Source organism: Plutella xylostella, chromosome 15, assembly GCF_932276165.1.
Source record: "Plutella xylostella chromosome 15, ilPluXylo3.1, whole genome shotgun sequence".
NCBI lineage: Eukaryota > Metazoa > Arthropoda > Insecta > Lepidoptera > Plutellidae > Plutella > Plutella xylostella.
The window spans coordinates 9,354,195-9,375,426 of NC_063995.1; the positions used below are offsets into that span (position 1 = coordinate 9,354,195).

The window sequence follows — 21,232 nt, forward strand, 5'->3', positions numbered from 1 at the left end:
GTCACTACAGGGGGTCACTCTATATGACGAAAAACGAATTTCTCTTGTTCGTTCGTTTTTTGTCATTATAGAGTAAGTAAGTAACTTTTCTAGATATAGAAACTAGGAAGGTTACTTTCAAGGTACAGTCTGGGCCAACGAAACTGGACTGCCTAGTGTAGCTCTTTCTAAACCGATCGCAAATACATATTTGACATAATAATACACTCACGTGCAAAGAAACAGTTCCACTTACAAAATGCAGACACCAAATGGCCCCAATCTTTTAAAATATTTGATGGAAAATTTGAACAAAATATTTACGTTTTTAATTGGTAATTTTCTGATGCACCGTTCCATGTACTTAAATATTGCAGAAGGCGTCATAAAGTTACTTTTTTTCGTTTAGGGGTAATTTGGTGATTCACTTTTTCATCGTTCGTCAGTATATATCGATTTAAGTTAGGTACACGTTTAGAACATTAATTAGGAGTTCTAATCTCAGCCAGTCGTAATCTAATCACCGTCATATATCGTAAGCTAAAAGCCTATTGATCCTGCAGATCGGAGAATCAGGAGTATATTGCAGCTATTCAATGATAATTATTTGTAATTGTGATGTGATGATATGTACATATATTATGTATATATTTATATATGTATAAACAAAAATCTCTGCGAAATTGCTCAGATGACGGGTAATTTACCTGCGACCAAGGATGTTATATACTGATAATCTCCCACCCTGTACAATTTTTAACGGAATTTCTAAATTCCGAAACCCGGATTAAATATAAATTAAGAGCAGCCCAAAAAACGTTTTAATGATCCTTGCCTATTAATTGTGTGGGCTTAGCACTCTGAGTTTATTATAAAGCGAAAGAATTTAATTAATGAAATTTCAATTTACATGACGTGAAATTATTTTAAATTTAAAAATATATACCTATAGGTACATATTTTTTTTACTTGGCGTTTCAGTGATACACAAGAGGCAGTCGGCATACCGACAATCACTGACTGTTCAGGGTTCGCCGGAGGTAGTACGATTGATAGGTATTTTTTCTGTAAACAGCTCCCTACAAGTATGCATTACAATTTGTCAACCCGAAAAAAGTAAAGCAAGGTTTAAACTACTTTAAACGATTAAATATCAACAGTTTTACAAACCCAAAGATCGAATACAATATAGATCTATTATTTACACATTATTCTAAATACTACTACCACATACAGTAACAGTAACAATGAATAATCCCAGCGGGCTTCAAGTTTAAGGTACTTTTGAATACAAATAGAGCTCTTTGTTCTAAAGTCTAAAGCAAAATAGGAATTCGTTATCATGAACTCGCCTAATGTGAACAAACGCGCCGCTCTCTATTTATGTATCGGGGGTTCCCCTCTGCAGCACTTTACTAACGTATTTTAAGAATTAACTTTTAATAAAAACAAACCTGAATATTTCAACAGCGTAACCTAATTTTGTTGGAGTATTTTTTCCGCCACTACTGCCTTAAAATACGGATAAAGTGTAAAAAGCTTGTTTGGAGGCTGACTTCTTTATGAAGTCCATCCGCCCATATTTTATTCAAACGAAGTTGCGGAGTGGCAAATGAATCTAGGTGCGATGAAGCTTCCGGTAGGTATGAGTTACATCGCCGTTACAAGAGTGCTTGAACAACAAAGAATTCGCGTTCCTCCCGATTGCCTCTGTAAATTATACTTTATCATAGGGTGTATATCATAAACTATATTTTGTATACGACTGGCTAACCCTGGCCTGGGTAGTCAGCGATAGACGCTAATGTGAATGGCCAATTCTTTCAGTATTTTTTCGCAATACCGAAGATATATTATTTGTCACATTCCGTCTCGAAATAGTGTGTCTAAGTACTAACATCGAGTGGTGAATGGTACTGCAATGGAGCCACGTCTACAAGAGGGCTAGTGACGAAATATTGTTCTATTGGTATTTACTTCTAAATACATTCTGTGTAAAAAGTAGCGGGAAAAGATCAATGATACAAAAAATGCTCTGTATTCATCCAAATTTATTTTATCACCAGATTAATTAATTAAGATTTGGATAATTCGTTGGCATATATGTATCATTTTTGAATAATATCTGCATGTTTCACTTTAAGATCATGTTTTGCAGTCATTAACTGACTGATTGTTTGTAATTATATTTACACTTCAATGAATAATAAACAATAGATGACTTTTATCCAGACAACAATTTATCAGCTCATCTACTACTGATGTGCTATTTAAAATATTATAGGAAGATAAATCTGGGCTAAAAAATCTGCTGACTCGCCAGCCAGAGAGGCAAAAACTTACACGAAGTTCACAAAAAAATACTCTTACTCTTTTTCAAGAAGAACGCGGCATTTATTATGAAAGTGGCTAAATTACAGTTTTATTGAGTTCATTGAAACTGAAAAAGCTCACTCTGTTTATAAAAAAAGAAACTAACGATCCAACTCTTTTTCTACTTCAAAGTGTTTCAAGACGAGAAATTGAAAAGAATACTTTTTGTAAAACTTAGCATCGAGGAATATTGAAAAGGAACTAATTACAATAAAATAATAACAAGAACGGTGGCACGGAGCTTTCTTAGAAATAACATGAACTATATAGCGATGCCAGTTGATTTGATTTCTAAACACCTAATTGAAAATCAGGTGAAATAATGAAGTTAAATGTCAGAATCCAGAGGCCCATCGGTGCGTCGCTATGTACTGCTTTATTTTTCACATATTTTTCAGGGTCATGTCATAAAAAATAAGAAAAATAACGGAGTGCGGCGCTCATAGGCCTCGCCTTCATGTGGAAAACAATTAAGAGATAAACCAAAATATTATAATTGAAAAAGCATAGAAAGTTTATATTACCTTACTAATAAAAAACCTGCTAACGTCAAGTTAAGAAGAACTTGAGTATGGAATGCAGCGTATTCACGAGCATATTCACATGCACCAACTGTCAATAAGTAAACAATCATGCTGTCTTTGCATCATGATCGTGAGACTGCGACGAGCATATAATAAGACTGTGACTCAATTGTATTAATTTTTGTACATAAATGAGAATCACGTCTCTGTAAGTAGTGGTGCCGCGACGGAGTTCACTCGGTGTCGCGGCGAGCTGTGAGCCACGCCTGGTGGGGCACGGTCTCACGCCTCCACGCGTTTCTGCGACCCTGGTGCATTCCTTTATAGGTTAAATGATTCTGTTATTGTGATCATTTCAATATGTACTGTACTATACAGAGTGTTGCAAAAGTGGTGTAGTAAGTCGAAATACTCTCAATTTTGTTGTTCAAATAAAAAAACACCATAGTGTTTCTATGGAGAAGAAAAAGTTGGCTAGAATGATCACCCCTTTTCGGCTTACATTTTATAGTTTAAAGAAATACAGTTAATTTTCTTGAATATTTCATCTGTCCAACTTGCTTATCTGTAAACATTTTCATTAAGTCGTCATCGTTACTAATGTCGTTACGTCACTAATTCCCCCTTATGTACACGTGACACCAACATATTATTATTACACTTAAAGCTTTTAAAGCAAGATTTATTCCAACTCGCTCGAGATGCTAGTCACAGATCCCGAGCGCGTTCCGTCGAGGTAATTAGTGAAAATACGAGTAGCAAACATAAATCAACACCCACAGTGACAGAACCGTTCCGGGGCTTTAAGAAATTAAGAAAAAAAAAACAAAAAACCGCTAAAGGTAACAGCCACAAGATCATAATTTTGATTTACGCCGGGAAAAATCGCTTTGTTTGCAACATCATTTCCGCATCCGGCTAGCCATTTGTTGCGCGCCTCGTTCCGTGGATATTTGAGGAAATAGCGTTTGCTACAAGTTATATTAACAATTTAGTGAATATATTTTTGTATCTATACTCACGAATGTTTCCCACATTTTATTGGCAATTTCAACGTTACATGCATGTATGTATATATACATATTATGCTCACGACTGCAATCCCCGGAGGGGTAGTCAGAGGTGTCTCGCAGGCGAGTCACTCGCTTTTCGCTGTACATTTGTAACGTTATAGGTCGCAAGCCGTATCGCCGCCGTTTTGAATGAGTGCAATCATATTTATTCAATATCATATGCACGCTTACGCTTGCCAAAATGCTAATAAGGGTATTTTCGACTATTTAACCTTTTTAATCGAGATACTTTATCTTATGTAGGTACATTATCGCCAGCGTACTATTTTGCTGATTATCCCCGATAAATAAGCTGTCCAAATCTCATTCAAAATAACAAAAGCCGTACAAATACTACTTCCTGTACCTACATAGTATTTTATTATTATGGTGTCCATATCCGTGTATGCGTATTGTATATTGGAGCGAGTTCCCATACACTATATTTATCATTAGGTCCGCTCGAGGCGAACGGGAAACGAGCTCGTTGAGAACAACTCGCACGTACTATGGAGTAACTCCAGATAGCTATATGCTCCTAGTTATAATTGATTGCTTCCGATAGCCATTTTATACTTACGACGCTCGGCGACTGTCGCTTTGCATATTAATTGCGTGTAGATGTGTGGCTGTACAAATATTTAGATTTGATATCAGTAAAAGATAATATCTACGTAAGGTAGGAAAACAGTTGTTCTAAAGTAGTAATGAAGATAGCTAAACCGACTGTACCTACCTACCATAAAATTAACATATTGTTATAAAATTCTTCGGCCCTCATATATGAAACTTAACCAACCTCCATTGCCTTTGAAATATAACTTCTCTCCTGCGGATATAGCGAAGCTGTCAAAGGTAAATTTGGTTATAAAGAAGGCGCGCCTTCATCACGTGTCTATTTACATACAAGAGCTGGAATGAAACGTCGTCGCTTTGTGCAGAGGGCGCGAGGGCGCGGCAATCTCACTGCGCACGGATTTTCCACTATCTTGAGAAACAGAGAGGGAAGTCACCCGTGCCGCCCGCCCAACCCTACTTGCCAGAATTCTACATTTTCCTTTACAACCCTCATCTTTAACTTTTTCAGTCTTTTTCCCGCGAAACGCTTTCACACCTGACGGGACGGAAAGCGTGGGACGTGGACGTGATCTTGTTTGTCCGTTCACTTATAACTTTCTCCGGCCGTTTTGATTTAAGTTTGGTGATTTCTTTTTATATTGTACCCATCCAAAATCCGAAACACGAAGCAATAAATATAAAAGGATTACGTAGAATGACCTTATAAATTGCGGTCTGAATCCAGTAATACTCCAGGTAATAGCTATTCAAATTGTGGTGTTTTGAAACAGCATTAAACGCTGCGTGGAAAGTTTTCGCTGCGGTATGCCGGGCGCGCTTTGTCAAGCAACTTTTTGCCACCACTTTACACCTGGCCACGTCCCGTCGGTTAGCTCTTTAGAACTTCAGCGCGCCTGGTACTCGCTCAGGAACTTGCTGAAACACTTGAACGGTTCGACTTATGTAATTAATGAATTAATTAACAGTGGTTTGTGGACATGTACTTCATAGTTGTTCTACGAGAAGAAACTTTTGTATACAATAGAACTGAAAACTGTAGAGTTCTGGATAACTTTAGCTGTTTTCATGCGCAGTTCTAATCATAGCATACAACAAGAACAAGTCCAAAAGTTCATAATACAAAACTTTTACAATTGGCTTGAAAACTGCGGGTCCGGGCGGCGGCGGCGGCGGCGGCGGCGCGACGGTTTGCTAAATTTTAATGACATGTTGCGTCGCAGTGCGGAGCGCGACCGGCCTGTAACGAACCCGCCTCACCGCTCGTTACGACTTCGCACGTATACTTGGAACGAGGACAAACGAGATGTTTACGTTGACAAAAAAGCACAATAACCCCTACGAGGTCACTCCTTTTTAAATTTTGTGTTGCCGGCGATAACCGTGCTGATATTTGGCGAGCTCAGCTTTCTCCTTTGTTTTCTTTATTAAACATTAGCTTTGAGTTGAATTTTTAAAAGTATACATTCTCCTACATTTACACTTAGGTTATTTAATATCAGGATTATCTAAACAACCTAAAATTTATACCTGACTAACATATTCATTAAATTTTGCATTGTTATGCAGTTTTTCATGATATGAAAATGCAAACTGTTTACACATCTACCAATCACAAGCCAAAAGGCATTAATTAGTTTCCAAATAAAATTTTATTGCTTTTAATTCCAGTTTTTTTTGTCATATTTATTGTAGAATTTATTTGCACGGTATCGATACGCTAACAGCCAATTGACAAACATGCATCGACACCTTCACTCGGTGTGCTGTATATATGTGTTCTAGGACAGCAATAACTTTTAATGACACAGAGGGTTGGATGCGGCGGTGACGGCGGCGGTCGTAATAGCCGTGCAACATGAAACAGCAGACTGGCCAGCCGCAACATAATCAACTCCTCTCTCCGATGTATTCCTGGTACTCCCCCAATAGATTTTTGACCCAATATTGACTGCAAACGTCCGTTATTGACACTATTCTGTCGACAGGTACTAAATATTTAGTGATGTTAAAGTGTTTACTGTTAAAATAGCTCGAATGTTAAGTAATATATGAATTATATCATGTCGATCAGTTACAATTTCAGCCACATATGTGACTTTAGTCATAGAGGTTAGCCATTCACATTGATGTCCGCCACGTACGCTTCATTCGCGTAAAATGCACTTTAAATTTAGCCGTCACTGTTCAAGGAAATAATAGCGAAAATGTATCACAAACTCACCCCACCTCAGTATTGATACCGTGACACAATAGTCGAGACCTTTTCCGAAATAAACCAGCAAACCTTTCTGAACGGTTGGGATTTTAATCCCACTCGGGTGAAGAACAACTTCTGTTTTGATACTGTACAATGGTGGCACTGCCTTTTCAATGATTTTGTATTTGTTTGTAAGGATCACTTTTGTATTGAAATGTATCGATGGATTTATGAAACGTATATTCCGGTCAATAAACTTTATTTTAAATACTATTTAAAGGAAAGATCATCATCATCATCATCATCACGACCCATTACGTCCCCACTGCTGGGGCACGGGTCTCCTTCCAATGAAGGAAGGGTTTAGGCCTAGTCCACCACGCTGGCCAAGTGCGGGTTGGTGGACCCCAACACAAGCAAGCTTGTGCTGAGAGAGTTGTCGGGTAAGTGGGCAACCCGACTGTCAGATAAGGAAAGATACTATTTAAAAATGAAAAAACGTAATTTAACACGGTATTTCCACACTATTATCAAAATTATGTTTAGCGCTGGAATTTGATGCATTAGTCAAATACTACAAATTTAAACGAATAGGTACCTAGCGTATCTATTCTTAAAATAAATAAGTACCTACAATGATGTCCTCATAGTTGCCAAATTGGCTGTGCAATAGTTCTGGGCAGTAGTTTATAGTGAACTAATTTGGTGAAAAATTGTAAGATTAAATAAGGTGTGGATGGCTCGCTGCCGGCTGTCGAATTCTCATTTTATTTTTAGTTCGTTAGATAACTTTACCCAGGTATCCTATTCGGCCTGCCTCTGCATTTCTAAAGTGATATTGAATTCCTAACTACTCCTAGTGACGTATCCAGTGGATGATTATATTATTGACTTGTGCTGATAAAAAATGTAGTGAGACCAAGGTAAGACAGTCAATATTTGAGATCCTTGTAGAATCAGGGGCATATTAGCAATAGATTTTCTATAAATAACATTTACGTTAAATCTGTCTTCAGTTGCAAATAAATTAAATAGCTCCTACCAGATATACCTTGAGTACCTACATTGATAAAAAAACATTACCCTCCTCCTTCGCAGTCAATAATCGCAGGGTAATGATAAGATATATAGCTTTTCAATTAGTCACCAAAGAAGTTGTTTCTTGCGCAATAACTCACCAGAAAATTCAGAATCGCTTTAATAACAACGAGTAGCCCTGAATAGGGCGCCAGGCCGAAGAGTTTGTTCGAGCCGAAGTAATTCACATTGGAACCTGCGGCGCCCGATTCAATGAACAAAAATTGCGCCTCTTACAGTTTTGCGGAACCAACCCCATCGGAACAATAGCCTATTCGATTTTACACTGGAATTTCGTATCTGGTTTTAGTTTTGAACGCCAGTATTCTTTTGTTACTTTTGGGTGCAAAATATTCCTGTGGTACAAGCTGTCTGAAGAATTGGTTATCTATTCATAGTCGTTGTGATCAATATAAGTTCGAGACTATATTTTTTCACCACATAACAGTCTATCAATTCCGTGTGTGCTGGGAAATCAGCTACATTATTAAGAAAGTAGCGTCCTCGAGGCCAATACCTGTACTTTGTATACGTCAGGCACACCCAGGGCAGTCAGTGACTGACGATATTCTGACTGGCTAGTCCTTTCACCACGATGATAAACCCTAAACTAGCTATAGTATTTATCACAGACACGCTAAGTATAAGCTACAACTACTATAAAACAAATATTTTGCTGACGGTTTGATGGATAAAACGTACATTTTTAGTTAGTAGGATCAGAATTCAATTATGCCGCTGTAAATTTATCGCACATTTTTTTGTGTAAATTCATTTAAATCTTTCATAATACATTTGTTTCGTGCGATGCAGTGAAATTGTGCATCGTGTGAGTTACAATATTGCCGAATGGATACACATAACGACGGACGTATTGTTATTATACGGGCTGATTCAAATGCATGAGTTGCCCTACATCTCGACTCTGGAATAGGTACTTCGTAGATATCGTGTCAGCTAGATAATATCTCTCACGGTCAATACAAGTACAGCCAAATTACATTATGTGCTTCTAGAAACCGATCTACAATGAGCGCGTCTCTAAAACGCATTTAGTTAGCGTATATAGCTGAGTACAGACTACAGCCCCTCCACTTTCCAGCTATATGTATAATACACGGTGTTGCATAAGCGGTATATTAGGACAAACGGGTAACTCAACCCGTCTCATCTAAACAAAGTACTCGTATTACAAACTCTTTTTTTTTGTATTCTACTATGTCGCATTAACTCAAACTTCAAAAACAGGCTGGTAAGCCACTTATTACCTCTCATATGGTTCTATAACCTTTTGCTTTTGTCCACAGATATGATGACTTGTCGGCTGGGGTCGCGGCGGCTGGGCGGGTCCCGCGGCTCGCTCGCCGCCGCGCCCGCCTGCTCCGCGGCCAGCGAGCTGGACCTGTCCTCGCGCTCCCGACGCTCCCACCGCGCCAGGTGATGTACCTACATACTAGCTCACACAGACATGATGACGTGTCGGCTGGGGTCGCGGCGGCTGGGCCGTGATGTACCTACATACTAGCATACACTGGATTACATAGGATATGATGACGACGTGTCGGCTGCTTCCACCGTACCAACTCATACTAGCTTGCATACACATGCTGGGGTCGCGGCGGCTGCTTCACCTGTGCCAAGTCATGCTAGGTTACACTTTGTAGTAATAGACTAGGCTACACTTTGTAGTACTGGGCTAGGTTACGATTTGTAGTAGCAATCTAGGTTACACTGTAGTCCCACGATAGGTTTCTCTCTGTAGCTACACATTTGTTCTTGCTTCACTCTCTAGTAGCAAATTTGTCTTCACTCTGTGGCAACATTGTAGACACTACGTATAGGTAGAATAAAATAATTTTGTCTGAAAACACAAATAACGCGCCTAGCTATGTTGGAAGCATTATTTGAATACACTCTGTCTATATTACTGTTCCATATTTGACACTTTACTGAATGGGAATATCTATAGGGGTAAAAAAATGGCTCCAGGCGGTCGGTGTGGATAAATGTAAAATGTTACCCCAAAAAGATGAGAGAGGGTTCTGAAACAGCCAGTTTCGTACGAGCCATTCAACGATCTGTATTCTGAATAGTTTCAGCATAAAATATATATTTCATGCGTACCGCATGCAGTTGATTTCAACATATGCGTGTTGGCCATGTTTCAAAAATATTCACCGTTTTATTTGTGCTACGAGTGCTACGAATTCTCGTAGCAGCTCGTAGCATATACGTGTGTGCTACGCAGTGGCGGCGTAGCAAAAGTTTGTCATGTTTCAATTCTACACTTTTGGTGTGAAATCAACTAATTTACGAATGAAAATCGTCGTTTACGCTACTACTAATATACGGCCATACTCCTAACTAAATTACAATGTTTTTACAATGTTATAAATAGCTAAAACAAAAACAGCAAAACCAGCAAACAAACTCTCACAACTTGGAACTGACACGGCAATAGATAAACAACACTCTTTCATCTTTGCACGTCTATCGCTCCCGAGTTCACGTCTCAACTTTGCATTGATGTCAATACTTGTGACTGACACTCGCCAACACAACACGTTGCAAATGATGAAACTTGCTCACAGAGGGAGCCACTGTCGACGGAAACTTCACCCATCCGTTCATTTATTGTGAGCCACCTGCTGAAATAAATAGCACCGATGCATCACCCCGACTTCTCCTCAACTACTTGCAGTTGGGCTGAATAGTATGGATGCACTCGATAGTTTGGAGGCTTCATGCATTTTGGAGCATCTACTGGTGTTGCAACCACCTAGAAAGCACTTTATGTAAGAATGTATGTATTAAACTTGAATGAGGTTTTGTTTTAGCTTGCAGAAACATAGTTTTATCCTAGTCGTAAAACAAACACGGCATGCTTCTTTCGAATACCGCATCGAAAATGTTTTGTACTTTTTGTTAAAGGTTTTGTTCAAGTTATATAGATAGGTATTAGAGTTGTTTTTCGAAAGACATAAACATCTAGGAACCGATTCAATAATAAAAGTAAAAGATTGCTATTGGATTCTTATTTTATAAACTACTTATAAACATCGGAGTTCTCAAATGTGTATGGGCTCATTTAAAAAGAACACCACAATTGTTTTGGAGCTCCCGGTTCACTTCAATAACTTGGAGAGCTGCTGGTGCGAGATCCTCAGCAGCACTCAATGAAATCCCTAATTCACTAATGAAAGAAAGCGCCGGAATAAAATTCGGTTCAATAAGCAATAAGAGTGGGAGCGTTACGAATGGATCCCCGATGCGTAAACAGTGAAGCAATGGTAAAGCAATCGTGTGATGAAAAATATACGATAAAATAAAACATAGGTAGGTATATCGTGTTTTCTATAGTGACATGCAACTTTACAATTGTAAAGTATATTGCGTGATATTTCAATTACTTAAGTTATATAATTGTAATGTAAACATTAGAAACCACCGAAAAACTTTTTTCATTTATGAAGTCCCTTATGATAAGTGATTATTGATTTTCAGCGTACTTTTTACTTAGTAGTCGTTCTGACTTGTTCAATTGAAGACAGCACAGGGCAGGTGCTTTTCTCAAGGAATTTCTTTGTCTTGTTTTAAAAAAGTTTTGCGGAACGGAATAGTGTGGGCTGATATATCTTTTTTATGGCTTTCGGCAGTTGGGATGAAACAGTTCAATATCGGTTTTGAGACGGCATTGAACAACGTTTAACTGCGGCGCTGGAAGAAATACCCTAGTTGTTATCTAAAGTCATGTTCTATGTTAGTTTTATTTAAATTATTTAGCTGAATTTTTTTCGAAGTAAGTATATGTATGCCTACCTAACTTTTAGTCTTTTAAATAAACAAGTATAGTCGAAGCCACCAATACAAAAAGTACCCATGTTTTTATTTTGAAAGAACCTAATTTACATTGGTATTATTAACATCGTACCATGTAACACAACACGTTCCATGTAACGCACACAGTATTATCGTATCCATCGGGCCGATGAAAGCCGTCAAATATGAAAACATTAGGCACGGTTAACTTGACACTCAAGGTGATGTCCCAAAATATCAATTTACGTTGAAAGGGCGGGGTCCATTAAGGTGGCTGCGAGTGCTTAAAGGGCCTGTGTTGTTGACTGAAGGCTCTCAGGTCCTCACCGCGAGGGCGCCGTAATCACGAGAGCCACCTCGATGGCCCTCGCCGCGAGATGAGTGGCCGTATAACTTAGCCTGTCTTGGACACAGCTTTACCTTATTTTATTAATTAAACTTTGTACCGTGTGGAGTTTCAGTTGAGGGAGTTTTGTGCTTGTTTTTTTACGAAATGAGCCTTGATATTTGGGTCAAAATATAATTAATGAATGGCCATCGAACGGCAGAAGATTTTTTTGAAGCACGAATTGAATGGCTCTGACGAGATCCAGCTAAAATTGAAATCGGATAAATAGCTTATTGGCCACGGACACACAGATACAGGCGTCAGACTTATAAAATCCGTATTTTTCGCTCAGAGGAAAAAATGCGCTAGTTCAAAGTGATCCCAGCTCAAGGGGATTACTGTAAATATAGCACATACATTTCGTCACGAGTCTTTCCATCAGGGGCTTACCCGTACTTCGTCATTTGTATCGGGTGTTCGCTAAGCGCATTAGGCGCGCACTACACACCCGTCATCGCAAAGAACTAGAACTCAGGAGGGTTACTCTAGATTGGCAAAAATGAACGAACGAGAGCTGTCATGCAATCGATCTTTCATATAAATATGTATAACAATAGAGCAAGATAGAGTCGTGGTTAGTGAAGTAGCGCTCGGAAAGTGCGTTCTTCTTAAGGTAGAGTGACCCTTCAGGATCAGATCGTATTTTTGAGCGGTTTATATCTCATTTCACGGTGCGAATGCGCCCCGCTGTTTTAGCCTTATTCTTATAATACTGCTGTCACACAAAAGCTCATTTTCTGAAAATAGTTTTTTGCTGGTTTCTAGTATGAAGATGGTTTTATTTTGTTTGTTCTGCTGAAAATGCAGGTGTTAGAAATGTGGCATGTTTGTTTATATTAGTCTAAAACTTAGTGCTAAAAGACTTTGATTCATGTTGTGTCTGAGACTTCATATCTATCTAGCACATGTAGATGTGTGATCCCACCAGCTTGCAGTGGACCAGCATGATGGTCCAAGCCTAGGAAGGGAGTTTAGACCTTGGGGATATGTACAAGGGTTCCTTTCGAGATAGCAAGGTGCAGGTTCTGGCATCTCATAGAGAATAGAGGTGGATCCAGAATGAAATTCAGTTAAGACATTGAAAAGATTAGCGACTGTATGGTGCAGTGGTCTGATATTTTGCCGTCCCAAGTTCGACCCTTGGCTAAGACACATGTTTGTTTTAATACACTATAGTTATTTGTTCTCTGGTCTTGTATTTTTTTAATGTGTTGTGTGATATCTCCGACCTACCTGCTAAGACAGATTTTATAGTATTAATCCTACAGTCTTTGAGCAGGCCCGTGTCTTGCAATATAATATTTACGGGCTGTGTGTGTTCAAAAGTTATGCATACACAATTATTTCTTAAAAGCCTTTTAATACGTTTCCTCCATCAGTATCTCTGACGCACATAATTCCCCGTTCCATTTGTATACCCCGCGGCTGATGTATGGCGACACTGCCAACCTACGCCGGAGCCGTGTCTGTCGGAAAACCAATTTCTATCGGGCGTTGGTGCGCCACTAAGGCGATTGGGCTTAAAACGATATTTTTCCCTTTCCTCGTCGAGGGTAGAATCAGGAATCTTTTAGAACCCGCTTTGAAGATTGAATGTTGCGGAATTTTAAGTTCACCCCGAGTATTCTTTTGTGCAACTTATCTATTGCGATCTGTCGAATGAAAGTGGGTAAAATGACACGTTTGTAGAGATATGCGGTGAATTGAAAGGAAATAAGTGTATGTACATTTACAGCTATTCTGTATACGAAGTGTTGAAATATTTGTTAGGTTACGTGGGTACACATCACGCTACAAAGTTCAACCGAAATGTGAATATTTTATTTTCCATTCAGAGTTATATCTCATGGAGTTATTCCAATCCCTGATGATTTAGAAACTAAATTGTAGTTAAGTTATTTACAAACTGTAATCAAACTTATGAGGCGCAGCGAATGCGTTTTTTTTTTCTAAACTGTAATACTATTTCTATTGGAATTAATCTGGCATCTAGCATGTCCTCTGCTGCAACCTCAAGTCCACTGCCAATGCACCTTCACAATTACAACCACCATGCACCACTACCATCTATCGGCAGCTGTCGGTACTTCCTCGCTTCATCTCCAAACTCTCTGACTAAGCATCCAGTAACCCCTACAACTTGCAGGTCGCCGGGCGTCAGCGAGGCGCCGCTGCTCACGGGCTGGCGCAGCACGCCGCACACGCCGGCCACGCCGCACACGCCTCACACGGCGCACACGCCCGCGTCGCACCTCTCGCAGAACCACCTCGCGCCGCACTGCAATGGAACTGACACGTGAGTAGTTACTAAGTACTTTGAAAATTGGGACTAGAGCGTACAAGACCGAAGAAAATGGCGGACACGAAAGGAGGCCTATGCTCAAAAGTGGGCGATAGAGGGCTGATAATGATGATTAATTTTATTTCACAATTTACATTGTTTGATAATGGGACTAATGCTAAAAACAATATGAATATGAAGATGAAAAAAATATTTATTTAAACTAAAGAATTATGAAAGTTAAAAAAAATATAGGTTGCAGTGTTTGATATAAATTAAAAGGTAGTGATATAACAAGGGCTACCACACTAGGCTAGGCCTGTGTCGTGGACAGCCAGTAACAACTGCTATTCATTATGCCAGTCACCATTATTATACCTTGTCTGAAAACCAGCCGATTACAGCTTAGATACATATTCAAAAAAGAATGATATCTAAAAAAAACGTGACGTAACACAACGCTTTTATGTAAATCGTACTATACCACTAGGTATTCGTGAAATTAACTCAAGTTTCGTATAATCATGCCCGCGTTAAGGGGATAGAAGACGAAATAACTATGCTCAATGTCTACTGAATGCCACGCTTTAAGCTAAACATTATAATTTACCTTTGATCTTTGTAAAAGAGGAGAATAAAAAAAACCTTTGAAATATTTATCCCGTTTTCATCCAGATAAGTATACATACTTAAGCCTTATTTGTCATAAATATTATCGCAGCTTTTCCTCAATAAGTCTAAAAGAAAATTGTTTGCCGAACGTCTCTTCTTAGCCTAAAGCGACTCCTTACAGATACAATACCTCGGGGAATTTATAAAGTGGGCCGCCTACGAGTATTGGCTTAAGGACGCACATCACCATCAATTTCCAGTCCAAATTATATTGAAGAAGACAAAAATGTTCAAATGATGTAATGTCTTTGTTCATTCTTTAGTCTTTCTGTAAAGGAATGTTTTTGCCTTTTATATCTTTGGTAACATAACAGAGAAGAAAGCTAAGTAGATCACTGCAAGTCTCATTACAAAGTTATATTAAGTAAAATATCTTTATATTTTATTTCTTATGATTATTTTATGATCATCATTGCTGATGACTATGTTCAATTGGCAAATATACTATGTAAGTACCCTTAAGAGGGCGTTAACAAATTACAACCAGCATCCCTTAGTAGGTAATAGCTTTAGGGAGTTGTATAAAACGAACCGGAACCATGGCTGAACGAACCTGACAGGACACAGTACGAACAAGAATAAGATAAAAGAGGAAAAAAAGTATCAGTCCCGCTCATGCACGTGTTGTAGCGAGTACAAAGAACGCTAATGATTTCTTTGTCGTGGACATTTTGTTGTTGCAGCCGGCGGTAGACATGTTTTCAAGAATCCGCTCTCCTATGTTCTGCTCTGTGTGTGTGCGTCCTTCCGTTCCGTTCGCAATGTGGGACGCCGCCATTGTGCTTCAAGTTCATTTCAGAACATATTTATTTGTTGATCATGGTAGTTGAAGTGGAAAGTTAAAGTTAGAATTATTGGTAAGTACATAAGTACTTATAATGTGCAGTTAATGCCGGTAAGCGAACTGGTATTGTATTTTGAATAATACACAATGAAATTTATCTTCAAATTCAAATGAGAAAGATCAAATCTTCACATAAATGAAAAAGTACACCTTTAATTATTTTATTCAGAGATTAACTTGAAACTTATTTATTCAGAAAAACAAAAAGCTCGCAAGAAAACTAAACACTGTCAGCACTTACAAAGAAACAGTTAATTTCAAATTGAAATGAGTCTGTTCGCCGTACCACTGGCAAAAACTCAATCTGCAGTAGCGATCGCGCCGCCGCCGCCGCCGCCGCCGCCAACTCAACGCTTTTCAAAGTAGAACGTATCAGAACGTTTGTGGAAGAAATAGCTCTCCACTTTAAGAGCAGAAGTGAATCTTTGCTAAGCAGCAGAGTGATTGCATTTGCATCTTGAGTGGTACATTTTGAATACAATCGATAGATACGTTTTCAGATATAAAAGTGTCCGTTTATTTGAAAGCATTGCAAATAGCGTTGAATTTATTTGAAGTAGAAACGTAGTTTTTCGTAATTTGATGGTATCCATAACAGAAAAAACATAGTCATTGTTGGAACACAATTCTTCTTTTCCTGAAGGGTATTATTACTTTATGTACATAAAGCGTACTATGTATTGAATAGTGAAGCCAAACCTAAAGTTTATAGACGTCGCAAAATTTCCATTATTACGGTAAATGTCTAATAAATCTACGGCGGTTGGCAGTGGCTGCGCAATAAATAACTATACCTTACATGTGAGTTTTATACCAGGAGGCCAGCGGTCCCGGGAGGTCCCTCAATCGTAAATTTCGTAGACCTGTGAACAAGTTATGGAGACAGAACTGCTCAGGGAAAGGCCCCCACGTCGCTCGTTACCTGGACTCAACATATTGTTGGTGATGTAGGTTACTACTTCTCATGTAACACTGTCCCTTTTGCCGACGACCGACACGTGGATATTATTTTGGTTTATTTATCTTAGTGAATCGCATTATTTATGTATAATTATGTTTGTATTATTCAGGCTGATATCAAATTTACAACGAGACTTTAAAATCTATTTAATTTTGTTGATCCTACATAAATAAGCTCGTTGTATCTAAGATGCCCTTACAGGATAAATTAGCTAAAAGTCCATTGTGTTTTTCTGCAGACATTTTTAATATAATCTTAGTGTAGCTAGCAGCTTTAGCTAGATTACAATATCTTCGCAAAGGTTAATGATACGGATCAGCGTATTAGGTTTTTATAATGCTTTGATGCTTTGGTGTTCTTTCTTCTTATAAACAAATAACTATAATTTTGAAAAATACATACCTATTGTACGTGATTGAATAAAAGTACACTAACGAGTAGTTCCATGATATATCACTGGAACTTTTTTATTGCTCGTGAGTGTATTTTCTATTTGAAAATAAGCTAGAAAAATAAGTTTTGATGAAGTTATAATGATTTTAATAAGTTAGGTATTGTGAAGGCCCGTTACATTTTTGGCTCAAACGTCGGCGTACGTTGTACGACTGTTTTTGGAACACGTATCTCTAATTCGCAACACACAGGTGCCTCGCAGGAAACAATTATTTACCGTCAAGATATGTGTTTGAATAATAAACTTGGTTAAACACTGTCTTGTTCCCAATTTAGACGAAAACGCGGCAAGATTGCGGCTTTTCCAAGTAGTTACGAGATTATCTTAATTTATTACTGCGGTGTTCGTAGACTGTATTGTGAAGTGAGCTACAGTTGGCTTTAAAGACATCATTTAAGACAGACATGTATAGCTACGTAGTCGTTTGTATATTTGTCTGTTAATGTGTCTCAGAGATATTTAGTTAGTAAATTATTGGACCTAAAGGAATTAAAGGACAACCTTTGCACCTTTAAAAATATGATTTTGACATTCAAGCTCTTTACCCTTTACGTCATTTGACAAAAAAACTACCCTTTAACTTCCTCCACCAAACTTAGATACAAAGTACCTACATCCTGACCAGAGATACTGTTTTATCCACCCACGCGATACTTACTACATGATAAGCCATTCGCAAACACCAAGTTACGGTAAAGTCTGTAAATCATGCTCGTGACCCGCATTACCCGGCTTACCCGCCACAAGGTAGTGGCCAAGTATTTGGCTGTTTAATTGGGTAAACAGACTTACCCCTCCCCCGTACTTCGCGATATTCAATTATTCCTTGCCCGGCGTGGCCCGGCGAATCAATCCCGGGTATCTCCGAACAATCAGCTAATGCAAACAAGTGTACGTATGTGCATGTAGGTTCAGGGGTTCACTCTATATTATGACGAAAAACAGAGTTTCGGTACAGCTCTACCTTGTTGTATTAAACCTTCTGATTGTACAGCAGCTTTCATTCGTTTGTTATTCGTCAGTATAGAGTCACCCCCCAGTGTACGTATAGGTACCCCGTCCGTATAATCTACCTCCGTGATACAGATGTGTTACTCAATTTGATTATATGAATATATTTGCTCGTCCCAGTAAACTATAATTGGGGTGAAGTTGCGCTCTAGCTACGTATATCCTGTTACTTGTTATGGGAAGATTATGCCTTGTTTCAAAAGTATATTGATTAACCGAACTTGAGAGAAGGAACAATGAGCAATATTACAGAGGAACGGGCTGATCCCTGATCTATTAAATAGGTTTGTTTGATTATTTTATTATTTTATTTATTTATTTATAAAAACAGGCATATATAGATTACATTTTTGTTTGACAGCGCCATTAAACCGAAATGGTTTGTCTTGGCACATTAAAATGAATTTACACATATAGTAGGTACAATATTACGATACTGTTACATACGAGTAATACGCAAGGCGGTTTGATTCACACTGGTTTATTATCTATAAACCTAACGGGTAGGTGGTGACGCAGCACGCACCTATACAACGACACAACATCCCTCCACCAATAGCATGTACTTACAATTATTACAGTGTAAATACTAAAACACTATACTTAACATTTTACTGTATACTAGAAAAAGCCTTCATAATTAACTCGTGGTTTATTTCTAAGAGTCATTCCATGTGTGGACGGCGCCGGGTCCGCGCGGGCGGGCGGCGCGGGCGCGGGGGGAGGCTGCACCTCGGCCGGCATCGCCGCACCTTCCTCCCCTCCATTATCACCACTAACAGCTGTATCTAAGTCAAACTGATAATGTTCTGAATCACTCGTCAATCCTTTATACAATATTATTTGATTTCTATGACGAGTTATGATGCTACCAGTAGACAAGTCCTTAATTTTAAATAACATTAATCCCACTTTTTCAACGATAAGTCCCTTGCACCAGTTAAATTTATTTTTATTAACATAAAGTTTATATAGTACCACATCATTCGTATCAAAGTCTTTCCGAATCACTCCTTCATGGTAACTATTCTGTAAGAACTGATTGTTCCGAACTTTATCAGACAGAGGCGAGGGTGGTGACGGTGAGGGCACGGTCAGCAGGTCCAGCCGTGAGCGCGGCTGCCAGCCGAACACCAGGCTGGCCGGGGTCTGCCCGGTCGTCGAGTGTACCGAGTTGCGGTAGTCGAACAGATACTTCAACAGTCTATTATTCACATCTCTCGCAATGCCGCCGGCTAAAAGTGCGGTTTTAATACCTTTTTTTACTATTTTTACACAGCTTTCCGCCTGGCCGTTGCTAGCGGGATGGTACACGGCGGTGGTCACGTGACTAATACCATTCAATTTACAAAAGTCGCTAAACTGACCGGAAGTAAACGATGAACCGTTATCGCTTACGACGGAAATAGGAATTCCAAACCGAGACATATATTCGCATAATTTACTTATTACCATACTAGTTGTTATATTATCTTTCATATTATAACATTCAACCCACTTAGTATGAGCGTCTACTATAACTAAATACATCTCATTCTTAATAGGTCCCAAAAAATCCATATGTATTCTTTGGAATGGCTTGTCGGGGTAAGGCCACGAAACCACAGGAGCTCGCGGCGGGGAAGGTCGCATACTGAGACAAATGTGACAACTATTTATCATGTTTTCGATAGCTGCATCAACGCCAGGGAACCAAAATTTTGAGCGAGCCAATGCCTTCGTTTTAACAATACCGAGATGCGAATTGTGTAACTCTCTAAGAACTTTTTGTTGCATTTTTTCTGGTATGACCACCTTATGTCCACGCATTAAAACGCCCTTTTCGAAAGACAACTCGACCTTACATAGAAAATACGGTTTTAATCGCGGATCTTGTACTTTTCGTGGCCATCCGTCGCATACGTACTTAATAACTTGCCGTAGAATGACGTCATCACTTGTCTCCCGGCTCAGCTGTTCGCTAGTGACCGGTAATGCCCCCTCCACTACAAAGTTGATATATGCGGCCGCCGTGACGTCCCCCGCGTTCCCCGCGAGCCCCGCACTCGCCCTAGAACTCGTTTCAGGTAACGGCGCGCGAGATAAGAAATCTGCAGTATTTTCAGCACTGCGAACATATTCTATCACGTAATTATACGATGATAGAAAAAGCGAATACCTTTGCAGTCTATTTGCGGAAACTTCAGGTACTCCTTTATGTGAGCCAAAAATTGCTAGCAACGGTTTATGATCTGTGCGTAACACAAATGGCTCGGACCTAGCGTACAAGTACTGATGGTACCGCCTGACTCCAAATACTATCGCTGTTGCTTCTTTTTGAATCTGCGAGTAGTTCCGCTCTGCAGCGTTGAGTGTACGAGATGCGTACGAGATCGGCTGCTCGACGCCGTCCGGCCCTACTTGCGATAAAATAGCCCCAAGGCCTTTAGGCCCTGCATCTACCGTTAAAATTAGTTTAGCTTTTGGGTTGAAATGCGCTAATACACTATCGGAAGATAATATATTTTTTATTCTATCGAAGGCATGTTGGCACTCTGCCGTCCATGACCATTTAGTGCCTTTTTTTAGCAAATCATACAAAGGCGATAGAATCCCTGATGCATTTTTCACAAAGCTCCTATAATAATTAACTAGGCCTAAAAACGATTGCAGTTCCTTTAATGATGTGGGTGGCTGAGCCTCCTGAATAGCCTTCACTTTATCCAATGATTTTTTTATACCAAATTTATTTATGACGTAACCTAGATAGGTTATTTCGTCTTTGAAAAACTCGCATTTATCCTTTCTAAGCGTTAGCCCTGCGTCGCGGAATCTTTCGAGTACTAACTTTAACCTACGTAAGTGTTCGTCATATGTGTCTCCCGTTATACAGACGTCATCCAAGAAGACTAGTACACCCTCGAGATCCAGAATACTTTCCATGGCTCGTTGGAAAATGGCTGGGGCTGATGAAAGACCGAAAATTAACCTCTTATACTTATATAGGCCCCTATGCGTGTTAATACACGTAATATTTTCGTC

The 21,232-nt window shown here is 39.1% G+C and overlaps 1 protein-coding gene across 4 annotated transcripts in view; it reads left to right on the forward strand.

The window, feature by feature from the left end:
- LOC105384286 (cyclic nucleotide-gated cation channel alpha-3) overlaps nt 1-21,232 on the forward strand; it is a 73,153-nt gene that overhangs the window by 14,719 nt on the left and 37,202 nt on the right. For 3 of the 4 annotated variants that reach the window (XM_038108421.2, XM_038108424.2, XM_038108422.2), the window contains exons 2-3: nt 9,089-9,218; nt 14,135-14,284. In XM_038108421.2, coding sequence (XP_037964349.2) covers nt 9,091-9,218; nt 14,135-14,284 — 278 coding nt within the window. In that variant the 5' untranslated portion in view covers nt 9,089-9,090. The remainder of the gene's footprint in view (nt 1-9,088; nt 9,219-14,134; nt 14,285-21,232) is intronic. The other variant, XM_038108423.2, reaches the window with a different exon arrangement.